This window comes from Daldinia caldariorum, assembly GCF_022478825.1.
Source record: "Daldinia caldariorum strain CBS 122874 unplaced genomic scaffold F4812scaffold_3, whole genome shotgun sequence".
NCBI classification, from domain to species: domain Eukaryota; kingdom Fungi; phylum Ascomycota; class Sordariomycetes; order Xylariales; family Hypoxylaceae; genus Daldinia; species Daldinia caldariorum.
In genome coordinates, this window is record NW_025953039.1 from 1014020 (window position 1) to 1035128 (window position 21109).

The following is a 21109-nucleotide window of genomic DNA, read 5'->3' on the forward strand; positions in this document are numbered from 1 at the left end:
TTTATTTTATTTTTTTAATTCTTAATTTTTATTTTATTTTTTTTTTTTAAATTTTTTTTTTTTTTTTTTTTTTTTTTTTTTTTTTAAATAATTTTTTTTTTTTTTTTTTTTTTTTAATTTTTAAAAAAAAAAAAAAAAAAAAAAAAAAAAAAAAAAAAAAAACTATTAACGAGAGCAAATGAAGCGGACAGGTAACAAGACGTGCTGGGGTTTTCGTTTTGACTCATTAACAGGCAGCCAATTGTTCGTTCATGGTCTCTTGATGGGCTTATTGGTAATTTCAAGGGTCAAAGTGGGGTTATAATACCAGCTTCCAAGAGTCTGGATAAAGGTACATGCAGGTTAAATAATTAAATGCATGTGACCCCAGATGCGGGTTCCCTTGGTGCACAATGAATAAGTGAATAATATTCTTGCATATACCTAGGTAGCATTAGACGATATACCTCCTTTCTAAGTCTTGAGTCCTAAATTCTATAGGTCGTCTTGCCCTCTATATATCTTATTCTAATATCCCCTATTGCCTTCCTCGACCACAGTATTATAGAAAAGATAAAAGCATAGCCCTCGAAGCTATTGAAATTAGTGGCAAATATTGTTTAAGCTGATTCGATTCATGCATGTGCTCTTTCTGCTGATACAGCTGAAAGCTTTCAATTTTTTCCGCCCATTAATTGTGACCTTTTACCTCGGAAGTCAGCCCGCTAACAGAGCTACAATATAATAATACGCCCGAAATGCAACTCCTTTTCTCTGCGTCTATCATGTGCACCTGTTATAAGTACACAGACATGTTGCAGACGTATCTACATGTCTTCGTTTTAATCGGGTGAGAGCTTTTAGATAGTTCGGCCATATCATGCGAGTTAAGGCTATACAAGCTCAAGAGGGAGGCATGCAGAACTGTTGGACCTGTTTGGAAAGTCGGGAATGGTGTGGATATAGTGTTGGTAATTAAAAATTCATACATCTAATCAACCCAAAGGCTTGCATTGCACTTTTTCTAAGAACTATGTTTGATAGATTGTATTCTCGGAACCAAAGGATTGAGACGACTGTGTTCAACAGCATAGTTTCTACTTGTTGGTCTATCGAATTCGAAGCGATCACCTGCATAACTACCTCATTAGGTACCTAGAGTTAATATGTTGCCGCGTTAGTACCTGAAGAATAGATTAATATTAGGTAGATAGTTTTCATCATATTGCAACTGCTATACGAGACAATAGTTTGTTCGGGTCCTTCTGCAGTTAGCTCATCCCCAATCAATAGTCAAGAGTCAACCACCCATCACACTTATCTGTAAGGAGGCGCGCAATGAAAACTACGCTTTACGACGCATCTGAGACGTACTGTATACCTTTCTGCGTTGTATCTGACCTACCGGTATATTGAATCCATGTTATGCGATCGAAGATACTGGACACTGGTTAGCTTAATACATATACTAATAGGTCGTCTTAACGAAATGAAGTTAGCCCCTAGGATCTCGATGTCCTCATACAGTCGTTTATAATTCATCTCTATCAGACGATCATTTATATCAGAGCGCTATTTACGGGCGACCTGGAATTAATTCGGTAATCTTGGTTAAGGCATATCCTATCAGTGAATTTCTTAGCCAACCATCTTCTCGTGGATTAGCTTGTTTCCGGACAGGAGAAGTGGTAATGCGATGGTTTCGAAGAGATATTCCCACCATCACCTCGAAAAATGACATTAGGTACCTAACAATAGTAATCCCGCACTGGGCCATCCTATGCTGCTATTATAACCCTCCTTGTTTCTTTCTGGTTCGAAATTGCGAGCCTAAGAACCTACGACCCTGTCCCGTTCCATTTATGCACGCTCGGATTGTATAGTTTGGCCTTTGAGGGCTAGTCTAGGTAGTTTACGACGCAAGTACTGTGAATGCTGCTTTAGTATCTCGCAGTCGGTCTCGGTTTAGCATCGGGCGCGGTTATATCGCTTAAGGTAGAAATATATGAAAGCCATTAGGAATTAAGTTCCCTTAGAGTTCTTATTATCTGCTTATAATTGCTTATGTATGAGAGAATTGCTTATGGTACTAGATTAGCTTGTTCTATTATTGCCCTTTAAAGCCTAATAACTTCTTGTCGTATGGAACTTCCCTTACGAAGGCACCGAGAGAAAGAAGTTCTCATCGTATTGCAACTAGTTACCCAGGTAAGGTAGGTCTAGGTAAGTAAGTAGGTAACTTCACCCGATAGCAAGAAAGAGGGTAATATCAGAAAGGCAAAAGATTCGGTCCAGGCACGTTTGCTTGACTTAATAAACTTCTGGGGCCAGGGTGCCGCGTCGCATTACTATAGCTACTATAGTCCATGTAGAAGCGCCATGCCTGGGTACCCCCGTTCTTCTTCATGTACGGCAGCGCCACCCGCGGCAGATTGCAGCTAGTATGCAGATGGTACCTTGTCGTCTGGACAGATAAGCCCATGCGGTGACAGACGATCACATCTAGCATCGATGTGGAGGTCCGAGGATGAGGTCCTTTTTGAAGTGAAATAGAACCATTTCTGTGACCTCGTTGCAGTCAAGGTCGTGCATTATATCCTTTTACGGGTTGAGTAGATGCATCTATATAGATTCCCAAACCTGGTACCACAATCTTGACATACCCTCCCCAACGTGGCACTGCGGTAGTGCCACAGTGGATGGGCTGCTTACTGCATATCCGGATTCGCAATAGCACATACAAGACGGTTTAAGCAGGCCACCCCCACACCAATAGCAAACACCGCGACTGGCAGACCCCGAGGCCGAGGCACAGTTTCCCCAGAAGCGGGCGTAGCATTGCAGGGACAAGAGGCATAACTATCAGATCACAGTGGAGCATTCTTCTGTGGATACGTACTAGGAAGAGGCTCCATGTTCGCGGATAGTTGCCTCGATTCTGACGACCTTCCAACAAACAACACTATCCTCCATAACACCTTGCTTCTTCCGAGCAGCCGAACAAGGAAACTACCTGGCAGCTGAAGCAGCGCTGTTTGTCTAGCGAATGGGAAGCTTACCATCAGTTGCTGAGAGTTTATTGATTGGTTTACGAGACGCATAGTCACATTCAGCATCCATTAGTAAAATTTGTAATGGCTGAAGTAGCCGTATTCCGGCATGATATATTTTTGGATGCGGACCGAATAGTTATCGAGCTTGCCGGAGCTAAAAAAAAAAAAAAAAGTAATGTGAGCGGGAGAACCAGAGGAAGTTTAGAGAAAGAGGGAGGGAAGAAGGGAAGAATATTAGTCAGAGGCGAAATGATAAGAAATGCGGCTATCATATTTCCTAAAATTCTGATGTAAGGCTGGCTGGACTCTCGACTAAGCCAGAAAAAAAAACATTAACATAAAAACCACTTCTAAGCCTCGTTTATAAACAACAGCTCAATGTAAGTTGTGGAAATATGTTGATATGTTGCTAAGACGTGAGACCTAATAACTTGTTTTTGACGAATCAGAAATTCCTTAGCCACAACCCAGATGACGAGCCGCAATGGCGTGTTACATTCATGTATATATACCGTTTCATTGAGGCGCATTACCCAGCTGGAAGTGTGTACCTAAGGTACACTAGTCCCAGTGCTACGTTAGGTACCTACACCAGCTACACCTAACCAAACTAACCAAATTTCTAGGTAAGGAAGTTGGGGTCTTGGAAAGTTTAGGTTAGGCTGCTGGCTAAGCTGGTTAGGGTACAGATAATGCTGCTAATGACAAGGATGAGCATTCCACAAGTGATGATCCCCGCCTACTGTACATGTACTACATGTACCACATTCACCTAATGCAGTTGTGCTACCCACTAAGGTTTGATGGCGGTACACCCGTACCTGTCATCTATGAGGTACGGTGTACCTATTCAGCTGATATATATAAGATAGTACAAGACAATTACACGATTACACTACATCATGTACCTACCTAACTTAGGCAGATTAGGTAGGAGGTAGGTAGGTATTGTACATAGTACTTCGGTACTCTATACCGATAGAACACAACTAGGACTACCTGAGTAACATTAACCTGGTTAGCTCCTCAGCTATGACGAAAATGCTTACCGCCAATGGAATTCTGCCTATCGAATGCTTTCCATTGATAGTGAAATCGAATTATTCGTATTGTTGGCCACGAGTTTTTTTTCTCTCTTCTCTTCCCCTCCAACAATTAGGTATAACTTACATACTACGTTAGGTACGTTATACACGTACCTAAATCACCACCCCCGCCACCTGTGGACATTTCTATCTCCGAATGTGAACTTATCCAGTCCTTATTTTCTTGGCATACAGCATACACATACACATACACCACATGCAAGTGCAACTAGGAGCAAGCTCGAACATTCAGTTATCATTGATGGGGGTCTGGGTAACCTCTGGGGGGGCCAAGGCATGTCGCCATGAGGGGCAGGAGGGGTGTTAAATTTTCGGATCTCCTGCATTTGTCTTCCTAACTGTCACTTCTAAATCATTTCTGAATAAGGGGTACTATTTTTTTTTTTTTTTTTTTTTTTTTTTTGTTATTCACTTGGTAAAATCCTATCGACGCACGAGCTGGCCTCCACTACCTGCGTCTTAACTCGCGTGTATATATATAAAGCCTAAGTAGTTCGAAGTTTTTGAGACCTTGTTCTCGCCAGGTCTACCCAGTAGAATTCCTTAGCATTTAGTTAATTGTTCTGTCCACTCTTCTTCATTGTTCCCTCGGGTCATTTGTATCCGTCCTCATAACTTCCAACATCCAGTATGTTATATACCGTATACCGCATACATACCTACTCTTTCGTTAACCTACCTCTTTAGTTGCCTCAATCCATTGCCCGACCCATTCCGGCTCTGAAAAAAACAAAAACAATAAACAAGAAATAAAATAGAAATAAAATAGACACCAAACAAAAAAAAAAACACAATGGGTTCCGTATACATCGCTCCGATCCGTCTCGCGATCCTCGAAGCCGACACCCCAGTTCCCGGAATCAAAGCTAAGTACGGGTCGTACGGCGGGGTGTTCAAATACCTCTTCGAAAGGGCGTGTGCGTCTCTAAACCCACCCCAACCCCTCTCTGCCCTACTCGAGCTCTCGTCCCACGACATCGTAAACCACCCCGGCGACGCCTACCCCGACCCGGAGACGATCGACGCCATCCTCATCACCGGTTCTAAGTACTCCGCGTATGACAATGACGACTGGATCGTCCGCCTCACCCAGTACACCCGGCGCTGCCTCGAGGGCGGCCGCGTCCGCGTTATCGGCGTCTGCTTCGGCCACCAGATAGTCGGCCGCGCCCTCGGCGTCGAGGTCGGCAAGAACGTTCGTGGGTGGGAGATCAGTGTTACCGAACACGAACTCACCGAAGAAGGAAAGAAGCTGTTCGGCATGCAGAAGCTGGTTCGTATACCCCGTCCTTGCCCTTGCCCTTGCCCTTGTTGTTCTTGCTGTTCTTGTTCTTCTTCCCTTCCATAGGTAGTCGCCCCTGATACATCTTACCTCCAATTAGTCAACGAGTTACTTACTGACCCTACGTGCGTCGCAGGCCATCCACCAAATGCACCGTGACCAAGTCTTCTCGTTACCCCCCGGCGCCGTCCAGCTAGCCCGCACCGACGTGTGCGACGTGCAAGCCATGTACATCCCGCAGCGGTGCATCACGGTGCAGGGCCACCCCGAGTTTACCGACGACATGGTGCGCGAGATCCTCGAGATGCGCCGATACGGCGGGATCCTCGGCCCGGATATCTTTGAGGACGGCATGCGGCGTGTTAGTAATAAACACGACGGCGTTGCCGTTGCTAGGGCTTTCCTGCGCTTCCTCCGGCAGTAAACAGCAATCGCTCGTGCGCCATTCTCTCTTTCTCTCTCAAAGCAGGAAAGGTAAAGCAAGCGAGCAAGAAAGATGGTAAGAAGAAGACGAGGGGGGAGGGAGAATGGGAAGATTATATACCTGGAATCCTTAAAACAGCAACCGCAATAAGACGGGGGGGCAGAAACGATCCGCGAGGTGTTGGTTACACAAAATAGGATTGTACTTTATTGACCGGTTAAGGGGGGGCCAATCGGTTACGTGCCGGAGGGGAATGGCAACTCCCACCCCCCTGAGGCACCACAAAGTCTCATGATTTGCGATACATATCCGTTGATGCAGCATGATGATAATGATATCTATTATAAGGAACTCAATATCATTGGAGCCTATGGAATTGTAACGGTTGTTGACTTTTATCTGTTTCTCCTATGTGAGTCTGCAGGTTTTCACTTACAAGACGTTGAGTGAGTCTCGAGTCGAAGTACGGATATTTATCAATTAGATGGGAGAAATAAAGGAAAAAAATCATAAGAATCATTATCCCTCAAGTGCCAAGGAAGAAAGTAATAAATGAGTGAGACAATATCACGTGTTGGATTATTCTAAGGTATCCAATAAACCTTACCACTACCATCCTCTTCTTCAAGAATTATAATTCCACCGTATGACTGACCCTGACCCTCAATGCCCACGTTTAGACTACTCGGATAGGCAGTCCTCCTCTCGTTGCATTGCTTGATGTAACTCAACGCTTATTACATGTGTAACGCCACCCAATGCCATCCCTTTTTTTTAATGCTCCCCACCTCCGGTAACGCTGATTCAATATACGTAGTAAAGTCAAGAATGACTAGATGGATGGCCTTCCCCCCCACGTCCTGTCTCCTCCAGCCTACTTCGTAGGCGATGTGTATACAATAATACCATTGTAACCCCCAAAATGAAAACCGAGCACCGTGCCATGCATATATGCAAATAAATCTTATCGTGACCGTCGTTGCACCCCGCGTAAATATTCCAATTTGACCCGCATGTGGTAGAATGTTAGTGCCGTTCCTTGTTCGTTCCTTGATACATATCGGCGCCCAGCCCTCATATGTATGGTGTTGTTCGTGATTAATATTATGTTAAGTTTCAGCTTGTATCCTGGGTGATTGGGGGCGGCTCGTCTCAGAAGAATCGTCATCATATACATCATCCACGTCCACTGCATCCCACCATTCACGAGGTGTTGTGTTCTGTCGCGTCCAGTGTACTGAGGGCCTTCCAGCGGCGGCCGCGGCTTCGCTACTCATATTTTCGAGATTTTCCTCTTGCTCGCGGCGTACACGCGCCATCATCGCGTCCATGAATCGTTCCTCGCGTGTACGACCCATACCCCGTTGTCGCCGCCGTGAGGGTGTGCGTATCCGCAACCTCGATGCCAAACCTCCCCAAAAACCACCACGCAGATGCAACCAAGGTTTTTCCCAAGCACAGAAAAAGCAACAATCAACAGCAGCACCGATGCATAGGCTCGCAATGCTAATAATCTGCAATGCCACAGGTTCCAACGTTTCCCCAGCGAGGCTATAGTTGCCATCATACCGCAAGATGTGCGATACGAATGGTGCAACCCACGTTATTATATAAATCACCGGGTAAACGAATAGGAGGCGGAGTTGTCGCTGCTGCTTGCGTGATCGTTGCATCGTGTCTTCGGTTTCTTCTTGGGGCCAACAGACGGAATTTGACGAGGAGCTTTGCCTTGAGCCGTTGGCTCGCGGCAGCCCACGTCGCAGGGAACTAGCTATATTAGAGACGGAGCCTGTTACACTATTGGAACCGAACGACCTCGAATGTTTCCATCGAGAATGGCCGTTGGCAGATTGGGAAGACTTTGGCGGATGATAATGAATAACCTCGGGCAGGCGGATGGGGATTGTTGCTTCTGCACGCGGTGATGAAGCGGCAGGATTGGAAAACGACGTATGGCTACTGCGCCTCACTCGCGAGTCGAAATAACCGTTGATAGCGCAGTCTAAGGGGTTCCATCTGGCCGGATCTCGTAGAGATTGTTCGGGTCGTCGTAAAGAAATGGGCGTGATCCCACCAAAATTGAGACTGCTCATCGTCGAGGCAACCGAGCGTTGATGATCACTGGGGTCTTTTTCCTTTGCTAGGCTATCTCGTGCCGAATCGAGAAATCCGTAGTCAGTGAAAGGCGGTGTGGGTGGGACATCCCCACTATTGTCACGGCGGTGATCGCGCTTAGGATTTGGGCGAGGATCGTCGCCATGTACCGTGCTAGCACGCCTTTGGTATTTGCGGAAACGTCGAAATCGGATGGCAACATAGATGTAGAGGAAGCTATAGGTAACCACAATAGCAGCAACAATGATGTATCGTGGGATCCAACTGAGACCACGGAGATACCATGTAGGACGAGCAGGTAGATAGCATTGGGGACCATTATCTTCGAAACGGCCGCCCGTGATTGGTACGACTGCTGCTAATATGATGGGAATGATGGCCCAGCAGATGTACGCTATTCGTCTATATGGATATAAACCAGCTGCGCCACTGGAATTTCGGGGCCTAAGAATAAACAAGGCCGTGTGTACAGCGATCAAGAGAACAGCAATATCCGAGGCCTCGATGCTCATAGTAAGGAGAAAGCCTAGGACTTGACATGCGGTTGACCCCGAGTCGATCGGTTTCCTAGCGAAGAAAGCTAGCGGGCAGACCACAAGCCAGAGGGCCTTGGTCATGTCGCTCTGAATCAAAAGCATGATCAAACTATATAATTGTGAGTTTACTATATTATAAAAAAAATAAAATAAAAAAAAATACCACCATAGACAAAGGTTGACAAATTTAGTCGACTTACTCGTGGCGGAAACTCCTCCTCATCCTGACAAACCAGTAAAATGCGCATAGAGCCGCAAATACACTAATAAAAGCTGTGATGAGGGAGATCGTCATAAGGGCTACGGTTTCTGGGTCGTTGAAGTCCGAATTTCGAGTGGAGTTACGTTTCGTGATGATAGCATAGGATGCGAGGGATTCAGTAAGGGATGCTATGCCCGGCAGATGTGCTACGGGAGCCATCTTTGCTGAGGTGGCCAGAATGGAGGCTCGGGGTGTAATTGAAGCAAGAGATAGTCTGTCATGCTTCCAACGGGTCGCTCAGTTCGATCGAATCTCGAGTCTCATATTTGCTAGCGGTTGTCTCGAGGGGCAATAATGATGAGCAGATGGGATCGAAGGCGGCTAAGATATAATGGATTTCGAGAGACCGGTGTTGAAAGCTGGTATAGGAGAAACACCTGACGAAGACTTTTGAATCAGCTAGCAAAAGTGTTCTTCCTATGCCTATGCTTATGCCTATGCCTAAGAAGAGGTCAAATTTATGTCAGGATATAAAAATTTCCCGAATCGATCGGGGGTTAAAACCTGAGAAGTAAGAGTCAGGTATGGGGGAAGTATTGAGGAAGAAGAGAAGCAAAAGTAAAAGTAAAAGTGAATTAAGTTCACATCGACTCCAAGAAGAAAGGCCGGGCTGTGAGAAAGCATATCCCCTAAGATGCAAGTCATGCATACATACATGGAGTAGCGTGCTCGGGGAAGCCAACCCGGACTTAAAGCATCATATTCCACATAATACAACGTTTGAAAGAGGTAAAATATGCCAATAATTGCTTCTGTATCCGGTAATAGGGTGGTAATCACAAGCCCACACCGGTATAAGATCGGTATAAAAGCGGTATAAGAGGTGGTATGAGAGCTAGGAACGTAGGAATGTAGTAATTGACTACCTTAGGTTAAAAGGGAATGCCGGCCTAAGCTGTGCGTACCTGAATAAGGGTAAGGTTTGGTGTAGGGTATAAAATAAAGCTACCTACGGGGATATGAGGAAGAAAGAGAGGTGTGTATATGCAGGGGGAAGTTAAGACGAAAGAAAAGTATAATAACGGCCCAAGGTAAAGTAAGAGGCAAGTCAAAGAAAAAAAAAATTATGAAAGGATATACCAGAGTTTAGCGTTAGCGGTCTATTTTAGTGGCGGTGAGGGTTGGAAAAAAAAAAAAAAAAAAAGGACGTTGGGATGTGAAGTAAAGAAATGCGTATGTCATATCATGTATGTAAGTTAGGTAGGTTAGGTCAATAATATGTGAAAAAGTACCTAACCTAACCTATGCATTGTACATCTCAAAAAGATGCACGCTTAAGGTACTGTATAATATTCTCTAGCGTATTATTACGTACCTTAAGTGCGGTATGTGTGGTAGTTATCGGTGTAAGGGTCTAAGTCTAAGAAATCCCATTTAGAGCGTGGGGTTTTTTAACCTTCAAGGTATTATTATAGTATACATTCTCAGTTCCTCCCCAATAGGATGCCCAGCCCTAAAACTTTGAACAAGTGATGAAGCCCCAGTGACGCTGCAGCCGTAACGGGCCACCCTAGTAGGTACACTGCGGAAGCCACAAGCTTAGCGCGTTTGTATTCCCGTAACATCCCATAACGTGCTCTAAAACAGCCTTTTCCCCTCGCATAGAGTAACAATGACCCCTCCGCTTTCGTCATAACTTCAGCCACGTAGCAGAGGGGAGAGAAAAACAAAAGGTAAGAAGAGCTCACTTCGGCGCATGCAACCCAGATCTGGTGACCATCGTCCCGGGACGAAATCCAAGCCTGCTGACCCCCACAAAATGTAACTCAAGTACCTAGGTACTATACAAACTTTCTCTAAAATGGACAACATAAATATCTGATTATAAAATCACTTGTTAGAGTTGAGCTACAATCAGTCGCGTACCTAAACGAACAAAGTCTACTTAGTTTTAGTAATTAAACTAACTTAATAACATCGGCTATTTTTACTACTTTCATCTTGCCGTTCAACTAGGCGAAAACGGCAACAGTCCGGCTTTTTTTCCTTTCCTTTCCTTTTTCAAGTTTAATGCAGCAACTTGGCTGGCTTCGAATCGTCATACTATCCACAAAACGCCTTTGGAGGTTGGACTAGAACTACCTGCCAACTGACAAGTTCATATGAGAGATCGAATCATCGAACCAATATCAGGATTGACGTTGTGCCATCCCAAAAAAAAAAAAAAAAAAAAAAAAAGAAGCCTCAGGTTTGATTCGAACAAGGATGTTTATGTTTACAACGTCCGAGAATGGTGTGTGCATGACACAACCCCATCTCCGTTTGTAGAAACCCGAAACAAATCAACACAGACCTCATCTGAAAATATATCGTTAATCTGCTACACATATAGTGGATTTTCTGCAAAGTCTGCAGCTGTTCATCTCACACATTCATTCTGCATTTTACATTTTCGATTCTATTAACTAGAGGCAGCTAAGCTGAATGACTTGTCCTTTCTCAGGAGTCGTTCCAGGTTTCGGCTACAAACCTGTGGGATTCTCTCATCTTATCTAATAACCAATAAGAGTAAATTTAGTCGAGAATATCTCAGAACAACGTGTCTCGGGTAAGACACATTGTTCCTTCTTTAACCACTTCAGACCGAGGACGCCAGCTTGTTAGGTCGTAGTAATATATACACTAGGTGGGTATTGGGTTATTAGAAACGATGGACGAAGGATTCTTGTTGGCGCCCTTTCCTTACGCCGATGTGTACCTAACCTAACCCTCTTAGACCAATGAAAGAATAAAGAAAAAGAAAGACAACAATGACAACGTGAATGTTTTAACAACGAAGAGTCTTAGCGTCACGATAGGCTATGAAGACTCGTCTTCACAATTGGCAGGAAATTCGGCTAGCATATCCAATTATACGAGGGCACTCATTAGCGAGCGGCTATAAGTTGACTAGGAGGTATTTTTATTTCTATTTCTTTTAGTCAAAGGACTCTACACTTTCGCATTCAGCTAACATACATAGTAAACTAATTTTTTTCCACACACACATTAGCGCGTCTTCCACCAATTTTAGTTGACAAGTTTTAATCGCATACCAGTCCAAAAATCTCCCCCGTCTTTGTCGTCGGCTACACTCTTGTGTGCCGCACCGGCCATGGTTAGACTAACGCATACGCAGCGGTGGACAGATGACGAAGAGAATATCGCAATCTGGCACCTTTGTTGGGTTTCATCGGACGGCTATCTGGTGTTGTTGCGGCGGTGAGTCTTGGCAGTACGATCAGACCATATCCCCAAGGTATGAGCTAGAAAAAACATCTATACTGTACTATGTATACCGACACCATCTTTCTACGAATGAAACTTCGCCTATTGTTGATCAAGTAAAGTTTGACATTTGATATGAGATAGTTGCTATCACAAAACAAGAACTCGGCATGTGCTCAAAGCCGTGGTTCGGAACCGAAATAACCGGATCTCTTTATGTAAACCGGGGGGCCACTGAGGTTTCTCCAATAACGAGCAGTTACCTACTTCCGACCTTTTTTGACGCGTGGCTTCATTGAGGACAGTTCGCGATCCCCATTATTCTACGGCTAAGACCAGAGGCATATTATATATTGCCTATGTCATTGCTCGCCTAACCAAGGCCAAGGTACACTGCTGATTGCCGGACATCGTAGTTGAACCTCTGTGCTTTCACGTACTCTATTTCAGGGCTGCTTATCTGACACTCAAGAGTAAAAGGATCTTTACGGTTACACGATGGTTACTGTAAATTCGGAATCCATCAAATAAATAGCTAGCAGTTCCTGAGCAGTACTAACCGAATGTAAATGATATGATTGGTTTAATATGCGTTAGAAAAAATGCCCACTTGAAAGGAAGATCAACATCATCCGCAGGTTGACATAGGTGACAAACCTCAAGCTGTTACTATACACTTAGCCCATCAATAAGGCACACCAATCATTGACTTCACCAACTCTCATTAAGTGAAATAGTCAGGGTATTATTCTTTAGACAAGTATCATCTCTAGCTCATCTGTAGTCGGACTGGTAGCGCCGTTCATCGCACCTTCGCAATAAGCCGGTGCCACAATTCTGAACTCGTTAGAATTCGACTGCGGCCGAAGTACGAGTGGATTGAGGGATCTTAGAAGAGCAAGAACATCCCCTGTTTGACAACTCTGGTGTGCCGTACCGCAGTAACCTGTGTCAAGGGTGAACATGACCCAGTTCCCCCGGATCCTGCGCTTCTCCATGATATCCTCAAGAAGAGTTTCTGATCATCCCTGCGGTTAACAAAAAGAAAATGTTCATGGGATTTCGGTGTAAGAACTCACCATCCGCTGGAGGAGACGTGACGTTACCACGCAAACACCAATGGTAAAGAGCGCCCAATTTGCTGCTGGGCACGTTGGCGTGATAGGGGCGAAGGAGTGTCTGTCTTACGAGGCTTATGTCTTCACCCGATGAATATTTGGCAAGACTGTTGATTGAACGAAGCCAGTCGAGACATGTCGAAATAACCTCCTGGTAGGCTTGACTTCGACTACGCCCTTGGTCTAAAATAAGAGGACAATGGAATTTCCTGATTATCTTCCCGATAACCGTCCCTATTACCCCTAATCTGCCATCTCGCGTACCATCCGTGAGTATAGGAGTGGTGGAAAGATACTGTGCATTAAAGTCTGCTATTTTCCAAATCAACGCAGAGCCATTACGGCCCAGTGTCAACCAGTCGGGGACCCAGGAAGGGAATCCTGAGCTGACGTCCGGAGGTAGTGTGATTGCAATAATGTTTAAATTTTGACGGCTTCTAATATAAGCCAGAGTTGCTTCTTCAAAAACTTGCGTTACGTCCTTCCCATAGTCAGGGCTCGGCAAGTGGATGCCCATGGCCTGGAATACTGAATATAGAGAATACACCTTATCGTGCGCGACGGTTGCCTTCATGTTCCGGATTTCGGACAGGAGCTCGAGCTCGAATTTAACCTGGCCATCTCCTTCGAAACGGGTTTGCGGGATAGCTTGGAGACTCGAACCGCGCAGCGACAAGTACAGCTTCCAGCGAGGAGGAATTAGGTTCCCTAATGAACCGGTTGGCCCTCGCAGCCTAGGCTCTGCCATGTATGCTCCACAAAACGACTCCCAATCTACACTTGACTTGCCACATATAATCACGCACTTTCGCCCAAAAGCAACTTCCTGTATCGTCCAGACCCTTTCGAACCATGGATTCTTGAGTATAGTGGTCATGGACTCCAATAATTGCATGTACTTGCGCCTAACCAGAAATCCTGTTATAATTCCAGTAAGCACTACTCGATAGGACTACTTTGACGTAGGATACCATTGTTGGCCTACCGTAACGTATATCAAAGTGTTGGGCAATTAGAGTATAAGTGACACTTTCAAGCCCTGGATATTCATCCTGGATCCTATCTAAGGAATTAAAGACTGGGAGGTAGCGAAAGAGAAGCGCAGTTGACGCGTCTCCCGGCCCCAACCAAATTAGGACCCGTTTCGCTCTGAGATAAATCTCCCCCATCATCTTCACTTGGCCATTCCGCTCCTGAACCGCCTCATTGTCACTCCCCTGGTTGATGCAGATGGCGTCTATCCACAACACCCTTGGCGTAAAAGTATGTCGCAAATTTACCATTGCCTCATGGCAGTTCTTGGTGACTAACAGCTTTTCGCCCCCGCAGTCCAGGGGCCATTGCCGAGCGGGTTCGCCCCATACATATGAGAGAGCCTCATATGGCCGTGCCTTTGACCGATCTAGGGAGATGGCCTCGATATTACATTTTAATGGATCCCGAGGGCGACGTGCTGGTAATAGCTTTATTATTCGGATTGATCTCTCCGGTAAGGGTTGGTATTGAAATGTGGCCGTGGATGTCATGGAATAAATGATTGACGTGTTGCGTCAACTTGCCTCACGTAAATTCCCCACAAACTGGTGTCAGATTATATGTTAATGGAAGGAAAATTGCAAAGACTGATCAGATTTAAGAAAATGAAAGATGTAGTTGAACGGCTCGTAGGTTACAGGGCACCGCTGCAATAATTGATGGATGAGCAAGTGTCGTCACGTGCTTGTAAGCTTTCAGGGGATGTTATCATCCTGAGACAGAATCTAAAAATTGCATTCTTGTGCCTTATATATCCAAAGGTACCTTGATACGCAATATAGTTAAACTATAAACTGATCTTATGTCTCAGAGATTTCTAGTTCTATTCTATGACGATAGACTGCCCGCTTTTCGAAGAGATTTCTCCTTCCAAGGATTACATGTCGTTAATCATAGATTCTTCGGCAATGTCAAAGACGCTGACGTCTGGCAAGCCAAATACAGCCCCTGACTGCTCGTCTTCGGTGCAGTTCCCTTCGCTCCAGTTCAACACCGTCTTCTGAACAGCTGGGAGGTCGCCAATAGTATCGATAGTGATTCCAAAGATTTTCTCCGCTTGGCGTTCCTTGTCGCATAACTGGGTAGAAAAAGTCGGGGATGGCCCAGTACTAACTATCACGCCATTCGGCCTCTTTCTCAGGTGCATAGTCGTACGGACCATCTTCGATCGGTTCTCGCGATGGTTCGTACCTGACCTCGCCGGGGGCTTCGTACCAATGCGCAACACAGAACTTCGTATCTAACAAGAAAACAGGATTATTTCGTCCACCAGAAGTAAGACTTACGAAGTAAGGAGGTACGTCCACATATATGGAAGCACCCTCAGTAGCAAGCCTCAGCGTCTCTCCGGTAATCTGCCCGCTGGCCAGCTGGTGGCCTAATTGCTGCTAGTCTGCAAAGTAACATTCGGCAGCACCCTGAGCTTTATCCCTGTCATCAGAGTGTCGGCGGATATACGGTAGGTGGCAGAGTAGCGAGACGACTTTGTCCGTCTTGCTTAATGATCTTAGTTTGGTGGTAAGATTCGGCCAACCCTTCGGGAGGCTCAATCACGTCTAATTCTTTAAGATACATTTCGGTGAGGAAATCGTAGTATTCTCGAACCGCGGCGACCATCACGCCGCGCGAATGGCTTATCTCATCAAGGCTCGGCATATTGAAGATGACGACTTGGTTATGTTATTGGTGATCCTATCTTAAATTAAGAGCCATACAATTAAGCACGCTAAGTACATACCTCCCAATAATGAAAGATATGACATTCAATGGTGGATAAACGTCGAAAGTAACTGGTATGTATCCTCTTGAGAGGAACGTGGGGGGAGTTTCTTATACACCAAAAGTGGTCTCTGTGGATCGTGAGGCTCGATGAATGCAAGGGGGGAAGGTTTTTATAAAAATTCATTGGATGAATTTCTCACATACATATCGATATACCTTCCGTACACCGTACAGGTAGGTAAACATGTCTGTATTAACTTACTTAAGGTAACCAAATTCTTTTAATTTGCCAGGGAGTAAAATGATCACTTAACTAACAGATCTTTCAAACTGATAACTAACTGCTTTGAGGTATCTCTATGACTGTTGATTGTTGTCTATAAAGAATAGCTACAATGTTAAACTGTAAGAATAAGATGTTTTGCAATGACCTGAAAGCTCTAAGGGCAATGAGCTTCCAAATTGGCGGTTGTTGCATAGGTATCTTGTTGATTCTGCATCAGGATGGAATATGGTGAGAGATAGGTTAGGTACCTCTTAATTCCACGTAGGTAGAAGGTTGGAAATTATTCAACGGCTCAACTAAATAGGTACGGTACTTAGGTACATACCGCAGGTAAACATTAGTGCCTGAATTAATGTTGCTATCCGCTTATGATCAACGCGGGGAGGCACGTGGCGTTGCGAGTATGCGCGTCAAGACTAAAACACATTAGGGAAGGTACAACTAGAGGTACCTACTTGGCTAAACTACCTAAGGCAGAAACCTTCCGGCAGTTACACAAGGCGACAGGGGATATGGGTGTAATCATCGTTCGCTCCTGGCCTGATAATAGGTTTCCTAACTTCCATAATTTCTTACAACTTTTCTTTTAAAGCAGCCATAAGCAGCTTACCTTCATCTACCTATCGTAACAACTTTTTTTCCTTTTGTTCTGAGGGCCTTGGCAGTAATGCATTTATTATATCATTATTAAAAAGAATAAGAAAAAGAAAAACCTGTTATCTGCAGAAATAAAATTTCGATCCCAACCAATAGGTGTTAAGTCATCCGATTCTTATTAGGCTGCAACCTAACCTCCGGTCTGCCTTTCGCCGCTTTACCGTTTGTCGTATGCCGCATGCCACCTTTGACTAGGTTCCCGAAAGTATGCCTTGATCGCATACTTTATTGCTCGCACAAATTTGGGCGAACTTAAATATTGATTAGACAAAGGCAGAAAAAACCCCCAAAACCAAAAGCAAAAACAAAAGTCACTATGCCGCCGCTGTCTTCGCAAGCCGACAGTACGTCGAATCGACAAGGTGTGAGGCCCGAAAGTTTACTCTCGACTTCTGTCAATCGACTTGCAAACGCCCTGGCACCTGACTCATTCGATCAAGAAAACCGCCAGCCGGCAGTTGACAAACGCACAACCGCAGATCAGACCAGACAAGATAGACGAACTGGCGAGGCTCGAAACTTCCATGATAACGCCGAAGAAGCTGTTCCTCAAGAACAACTGGTGCGTCAGCTACAAGCGCTACCGCAACAGAGGGAAGGCCAAACCCGAGAAATGAAAGAGAAAATGGGTCCAAGAAGAGTTGTTAGCAATTTTCTACCCGATGCTGTCAACGCATTCAGAACTGCATCCCAACTTTTGACAGAGTTCGAGTTATCGGGTGCCATGCCACTGCAGTCTCAACCATCCGGATCGCGACATTCTAGTGGCGCAATTCGACGTCGAACTCGCCATGAGAATCCTGATGGCGATGATGATGATAGTGATGATGCTAGCGACGATAGCACCGAGCTGGGAAGATACGCTTACCCCGGTTTAGTGAAATCAGAGGAGGTGCAGCAAAAAGAACTAGATAATCTTTTGTCTATGCCGGAAATTGACATCCCTCCCGAACAGCGACAGGGCACACCCGCTGCCATGTCTTGTACGCTAATGGAACACCAGAAGGCTTGCTTGACTTGGTTAATACAGCAGGAGGAAGACGTCCATAAGAGAGGGGGTATTTTAGCAGGTAATTTCTCTCGCTTGCTGCGTATTGTTGATTTTGGTGAGATTAACTAACCATCTCTTCAACAAGATACCATGGGCCTTGGTAAGACTGTTCAAGCGCTGGCCTTGATATTAGCACGCCCTTCAAGAGACCGCGCTCACAAAACAACACTTATTGTTGCTCCGCTTTCCCTTCTTAAGCAGTGGGAACGAGAAATACGGACCAAGGTTAAACCAGCCCATAAACTAAAAACAATCATCTTGCATGGTCAAGCAAAGCGTGGAATGACTGTTCCCAGGCTCCTTACCTACGACGTTGTCCTAACCACTTACGGTACTGTCCGTTCAGAGTACAACGATCTGCGAAACTCGAAGAAGAAACCGCTAATCTTGGCTAATGATGCTACCTTCCATCGAGTCATTCTTGATGAAGCTCATAACATCAAAAACAGACGTGCAGTCTCTACGAAGGCCGTATGTAGGATCAAGTCTACCTATAGGCTTTGTATGACAGGTACTCCATTCATGAATAGGGCTGAGGAAATATTTCCACTCATCCATTTTCTTTGTATTAGGCCTTACAATGACTGGGAAACATTCAAATGGGAAATCAACAGACCACTGAAGAGTTGGAATAACGACTTCCATGGTGAGGCCATGAGGAAGCTACAGGCCCTGCTCCGGAGCATAACCTTGCGGCGAACCAAGACAAGCATACTTGACGGCAAACCGATCCTCCAACTACCAGCACTCGTGAAAGAAGAGGCCGCAATCAAGTTCGACAAAGATCAGCAAGAATACTACGATGCTCTGGAAACGAAACAGCGACTAAAGGTGAACCAATATCTTAGGGCCGGGACTACGATGAATACATACGCTTACATTCTCTTATTATTACTACGCCTACGTCAAGCCTGCTGTCATCCACACCTTATCAGAGACTTCGGAGTCCCGGAAGGCATACAGCTCTCGTCGGACGAAATGCGCCAACTCGTCTATAAGTTCAAGTCCAGGGTGGTAAGGAGACTCAAAGAGCAGGATGGATATGAATGCCCACTTTGCCATGAAAAGACCGACAGTCCCCTTATCATATACCCTTGTGGTCATCTGATTTGTAGTACCTGTTTCTCTATCATGATGGAGGTGCAGAATGGGAATTCCGAACAACCGCAAAAGTTTTGTCTGCATGAAAACTGTAACTCGGAAATTGACTCTAAACACGTCATCTGCTACTTCTCTTTCATGGAAGTATATATGCCCGAGAAGCTCGGACTGGATGATAGTGACAATGACTCGGATGGCTTCGAAACCTTTGACGACTCAGATGATGAGGTAGATGCGCGCGGAAACCTGAAGGACTTCATCGTGTCCGGAGATGAGGAGGAAGAGGAGGAAGACGATGAAGATGACGATGAAGATGATAAGACGGAAGACGAAGAATATGAAGAGGAACAGGAAGAAGAAGAGGAACAGGAGGAGGAAAATGGTGGTTCAGATGTGGATGATGCTTCTATTTCGGGAAAGGCAAATCCTATACAGCACTTGGTATCCACTGATGCGAACAAGGAAGTCACGGAAAAATTCGCAGAAGATTCTGATAACGATTCTCTAATGTCTTTGGAGGAGATTTGGAAACGAGTTGACGCGATGAAGTCTCTTAGCAAAGATACACCTGAGCAATCCAAGAAGCGCAAAGCCCCAAGCGATTCGGCATCTGACGTTGATACAGATAGGAAGACACCTCAAAGCGGAGATAAGCGAAAACGCCCTAGTCGCGGGAATCCTACAAAATCAAAAAAGAGGAAGATGGACAATGCAGCTAGTAAGAAGCAGCGTAGGACTGGGAAGAAGAAGTTCACCTCTCTGGCCGCCTTGAAGCAAGCCAGCTCAACTAACGCTGCCGCGAAAGCCAAATATCTAAAACGTCTTAGAAAGGATTGGGTGCCAAGCGCCAAAACTACTAAGACCATGGAGATATTACAAGCGATTAGAGAGAAGAATCCCCAGGAGAAAACGCTGATCTTTAGCTTATGGACATCTTTCCTCGACCTGCTAGAGATTCCTATACAAGACCAAGGCTTCAAATATACGCGCTACGATGGCTCGATGCATCATCGCGACAGAGATGCCGCCGTGAAGAGTTTTATGAATAACCCCGAGGTGCAGATCATGTTGGTTAGCTTGTCTGCCGGCAACGCAGGGCTGAACCTCACAGCAGCAACCCATGTCATCATCCTCGAGCCTTTCTGGAACCCTTTTGTTGAAGAGCAGGCTGTTGACCGGGCCCATCGTATCGGTCAAAAGAAGGAGGTCACTGTCCACCGTGTCTTGATCGAAGGAACGGTTGAAGACCGCATTCGAGAGCTGCAGGAGAAAAAACGCGATCTAGTTAATGCAGCTCTCAGCGAGGAGGGCGCACGAGGTGTTGGTCGGTTGAGCCTTTCGGAACTGAAAGGTTTATTTGGTTTCCGCCGCTAATACTAACTTGTTCGCCCCGGTAGGAGTGAATTGTGCCAACGTCAGAGATTATTACCGTTGCCGCCTTGGCTTCACTTCAGATACCAACGGCGTTAACTATGATAAAATGGGCAAAACCCATCTATTTGATCGACCATCTACTTGTATCCAACACTTCTCTCATATCACTTGATTGAATATGGCTCAAGTAGATGCTTGTCGGTGGCGGTGCGCTTTATACTTGCCTACCTCCGGGTAGGTACTTAAAGCTATTTTGGTCGCATAGATTCTAATATGGACCACCGGAAGCTAAGACCTAGTCTTTATGCTCGGAAATTCGTCCAGCACTTGTATCAAAACTGCTTGTATGATATTGATAGCTCGAGGAGCCGCACGTTTTCCATCTCTATTTAGATTAAAAAGGAGATAGTTGGGGCAACCCTGGTATTGAGGTAATTTGTCACTATGAAGGACTTGGGTGATGGCTTGAAGCCGAGTCCCAGTCACCAAGGCGTCAATGGAAAAACAGGCTCCTAGAAATGACTTAACGCTGTACGAATGGGGTCTCGCGGGCATCGGAGGATCTGAACTTCATGTTACAAATCCGGGTACCCTTGTCAGTCGTACATAGGTACCTACCTAGGTAGCAATATGGATAAATAAGTTTGCCTCTCTAGATACCGGCCTGCCACGTCCCGGATAATTGATAGGGATGGTGTGCATATTTTTAGTCTAACTCATCTTCTTGGTGAAGCCTTATATACACTTGTTAGTAGGCTCCGGTTAATACTTGACAGGTTCGAGGTTTGCTCAATAAGACCC

The 21109-nt window shown here is 45.2% G+C and overlaps 6 protein-coding genes across 6 annotated transcripts; 2 read left to right on the top strand and 4 right to left on the bottom strand.

Annotated features, from left to right (window-relative positions):
- Positions 1-4020: 4020 nt before the first annotated feature.
- On the bottom strand, positions 4021-4541 carry F4812DRAFT_417955 (uncharacterized protein). The gene has a single exon (XM_047933213.1). It carries the CDS (start codon positions 4462-4464, stop codon positions 4294-4296), a length of 171 nt encoding a protein of 56 aa, XP_047792835.1. The 5' UTR covers positions 4465-4541; the 3' UTR covers positions 4021-4293.
- On the top strand, positions 4519-6416 carry F4812DRAFT_417961 (class I glutamine amidotransferase-like protein). The gene is made up of 3 exons (XM_047933214.1): positions 4519-4766; positions 4826-5411; positions 5557-6416. The coding sequence occupies exons 2-3, from the start codon at positions 4932-4934 to the stop codon at positions 5842-5844; spliced, it is 768 nt and encodes a 255-aa protein (XP_047792836.1). The 5' UTR covers positions 4519-4766; positions 4826-4931; the 3' UTR covers positions 5845-6416.
- Positions 6417-6560: 144 nt separating this feature from the next.
- F4812DRAFT_268792 (G protein-coupled glucose receptor regulating Gpa2-domain-containing protein) lies at positions 6561-9258 on the bottom strand. Its single transcript, XM_047930878.1, has 2 exons — positions 8696-9258; positions 6561-8604 (listed from the first exon to the last, which is right to left on the bottom strand). Exons 1-2 carry the CDS (start codon positions 8914-8916, stop codon positions 6954-6956), a joined length of 1872 nt encoding a protein of 623 aa, XP_047792837.1. The 5' UTR covers positions 8917-9258; the 3' UTR covers positions 6561-6953.
- A 3010-nt stretch (positions 9259-12268) lies between these two features.
- Positions 12269-14810, bottom strand: F4812DRAFT_417976 (heterokaryon incompatibility protein-domain-containing protein). The gene is made up of 3 exons (XM_047933216.1): positions 14068-14810; positions 13044-14000; positions 12269-12982 (listed from the first exon to the last, which is right to left on the bottom strand). Exons 1-3 carry the CDS (start codon positions 14606-14608, stop codon positions 12717-12719), a joined length of 1764 nt encoding a protein of 587 aa, XP_047792838.1. The 5' UTR covers positions 14609-14810; the 3' UTR covers positions 12269-12716.
- Positions 14811-14994: 184 nt separating this feature from the next.
- Positions 14995-15773, bottom strand: F4812DRAFT_456534 (uncharacterized protein; the record flags this gene model as incomplete). The annotated part of the gene is made up of 3 exons (XM_047937003.1): positions 14995-15173; positions 15232-15505; positions 15576-15773. The coding sequence occupies 3 exons, from the start codon at positions 15771-15773 to the stop codon at positions 14995-14997; spliced, it is 651 nt and encodes a 216-aa protein (XP_047792839.1).
- Positions 15774-16679: 906 nt separating this feature from the next.
- On the top strand, positions 16680-21019 carry F4812DRAFT_469114 (SNF2 family N-terminal domain-containing protein). The gene is made up of 2 exons (XM_047938846.1): positions 16680-17852; positions 17919-21019. The coding sequence occupies exons 1-2, from the start codon at positions 17099-17101 to the stop codon at positions 20306-20308; spliced, it is 3144 nt and encodes a 1047-aa protein (XP_047792840.1). The 5' UTR covers positions 16680-17098; the 3' UTR covers positions 20309-21019.
- Positions 21020-21109: the final 90 nt, after the last annotated feature.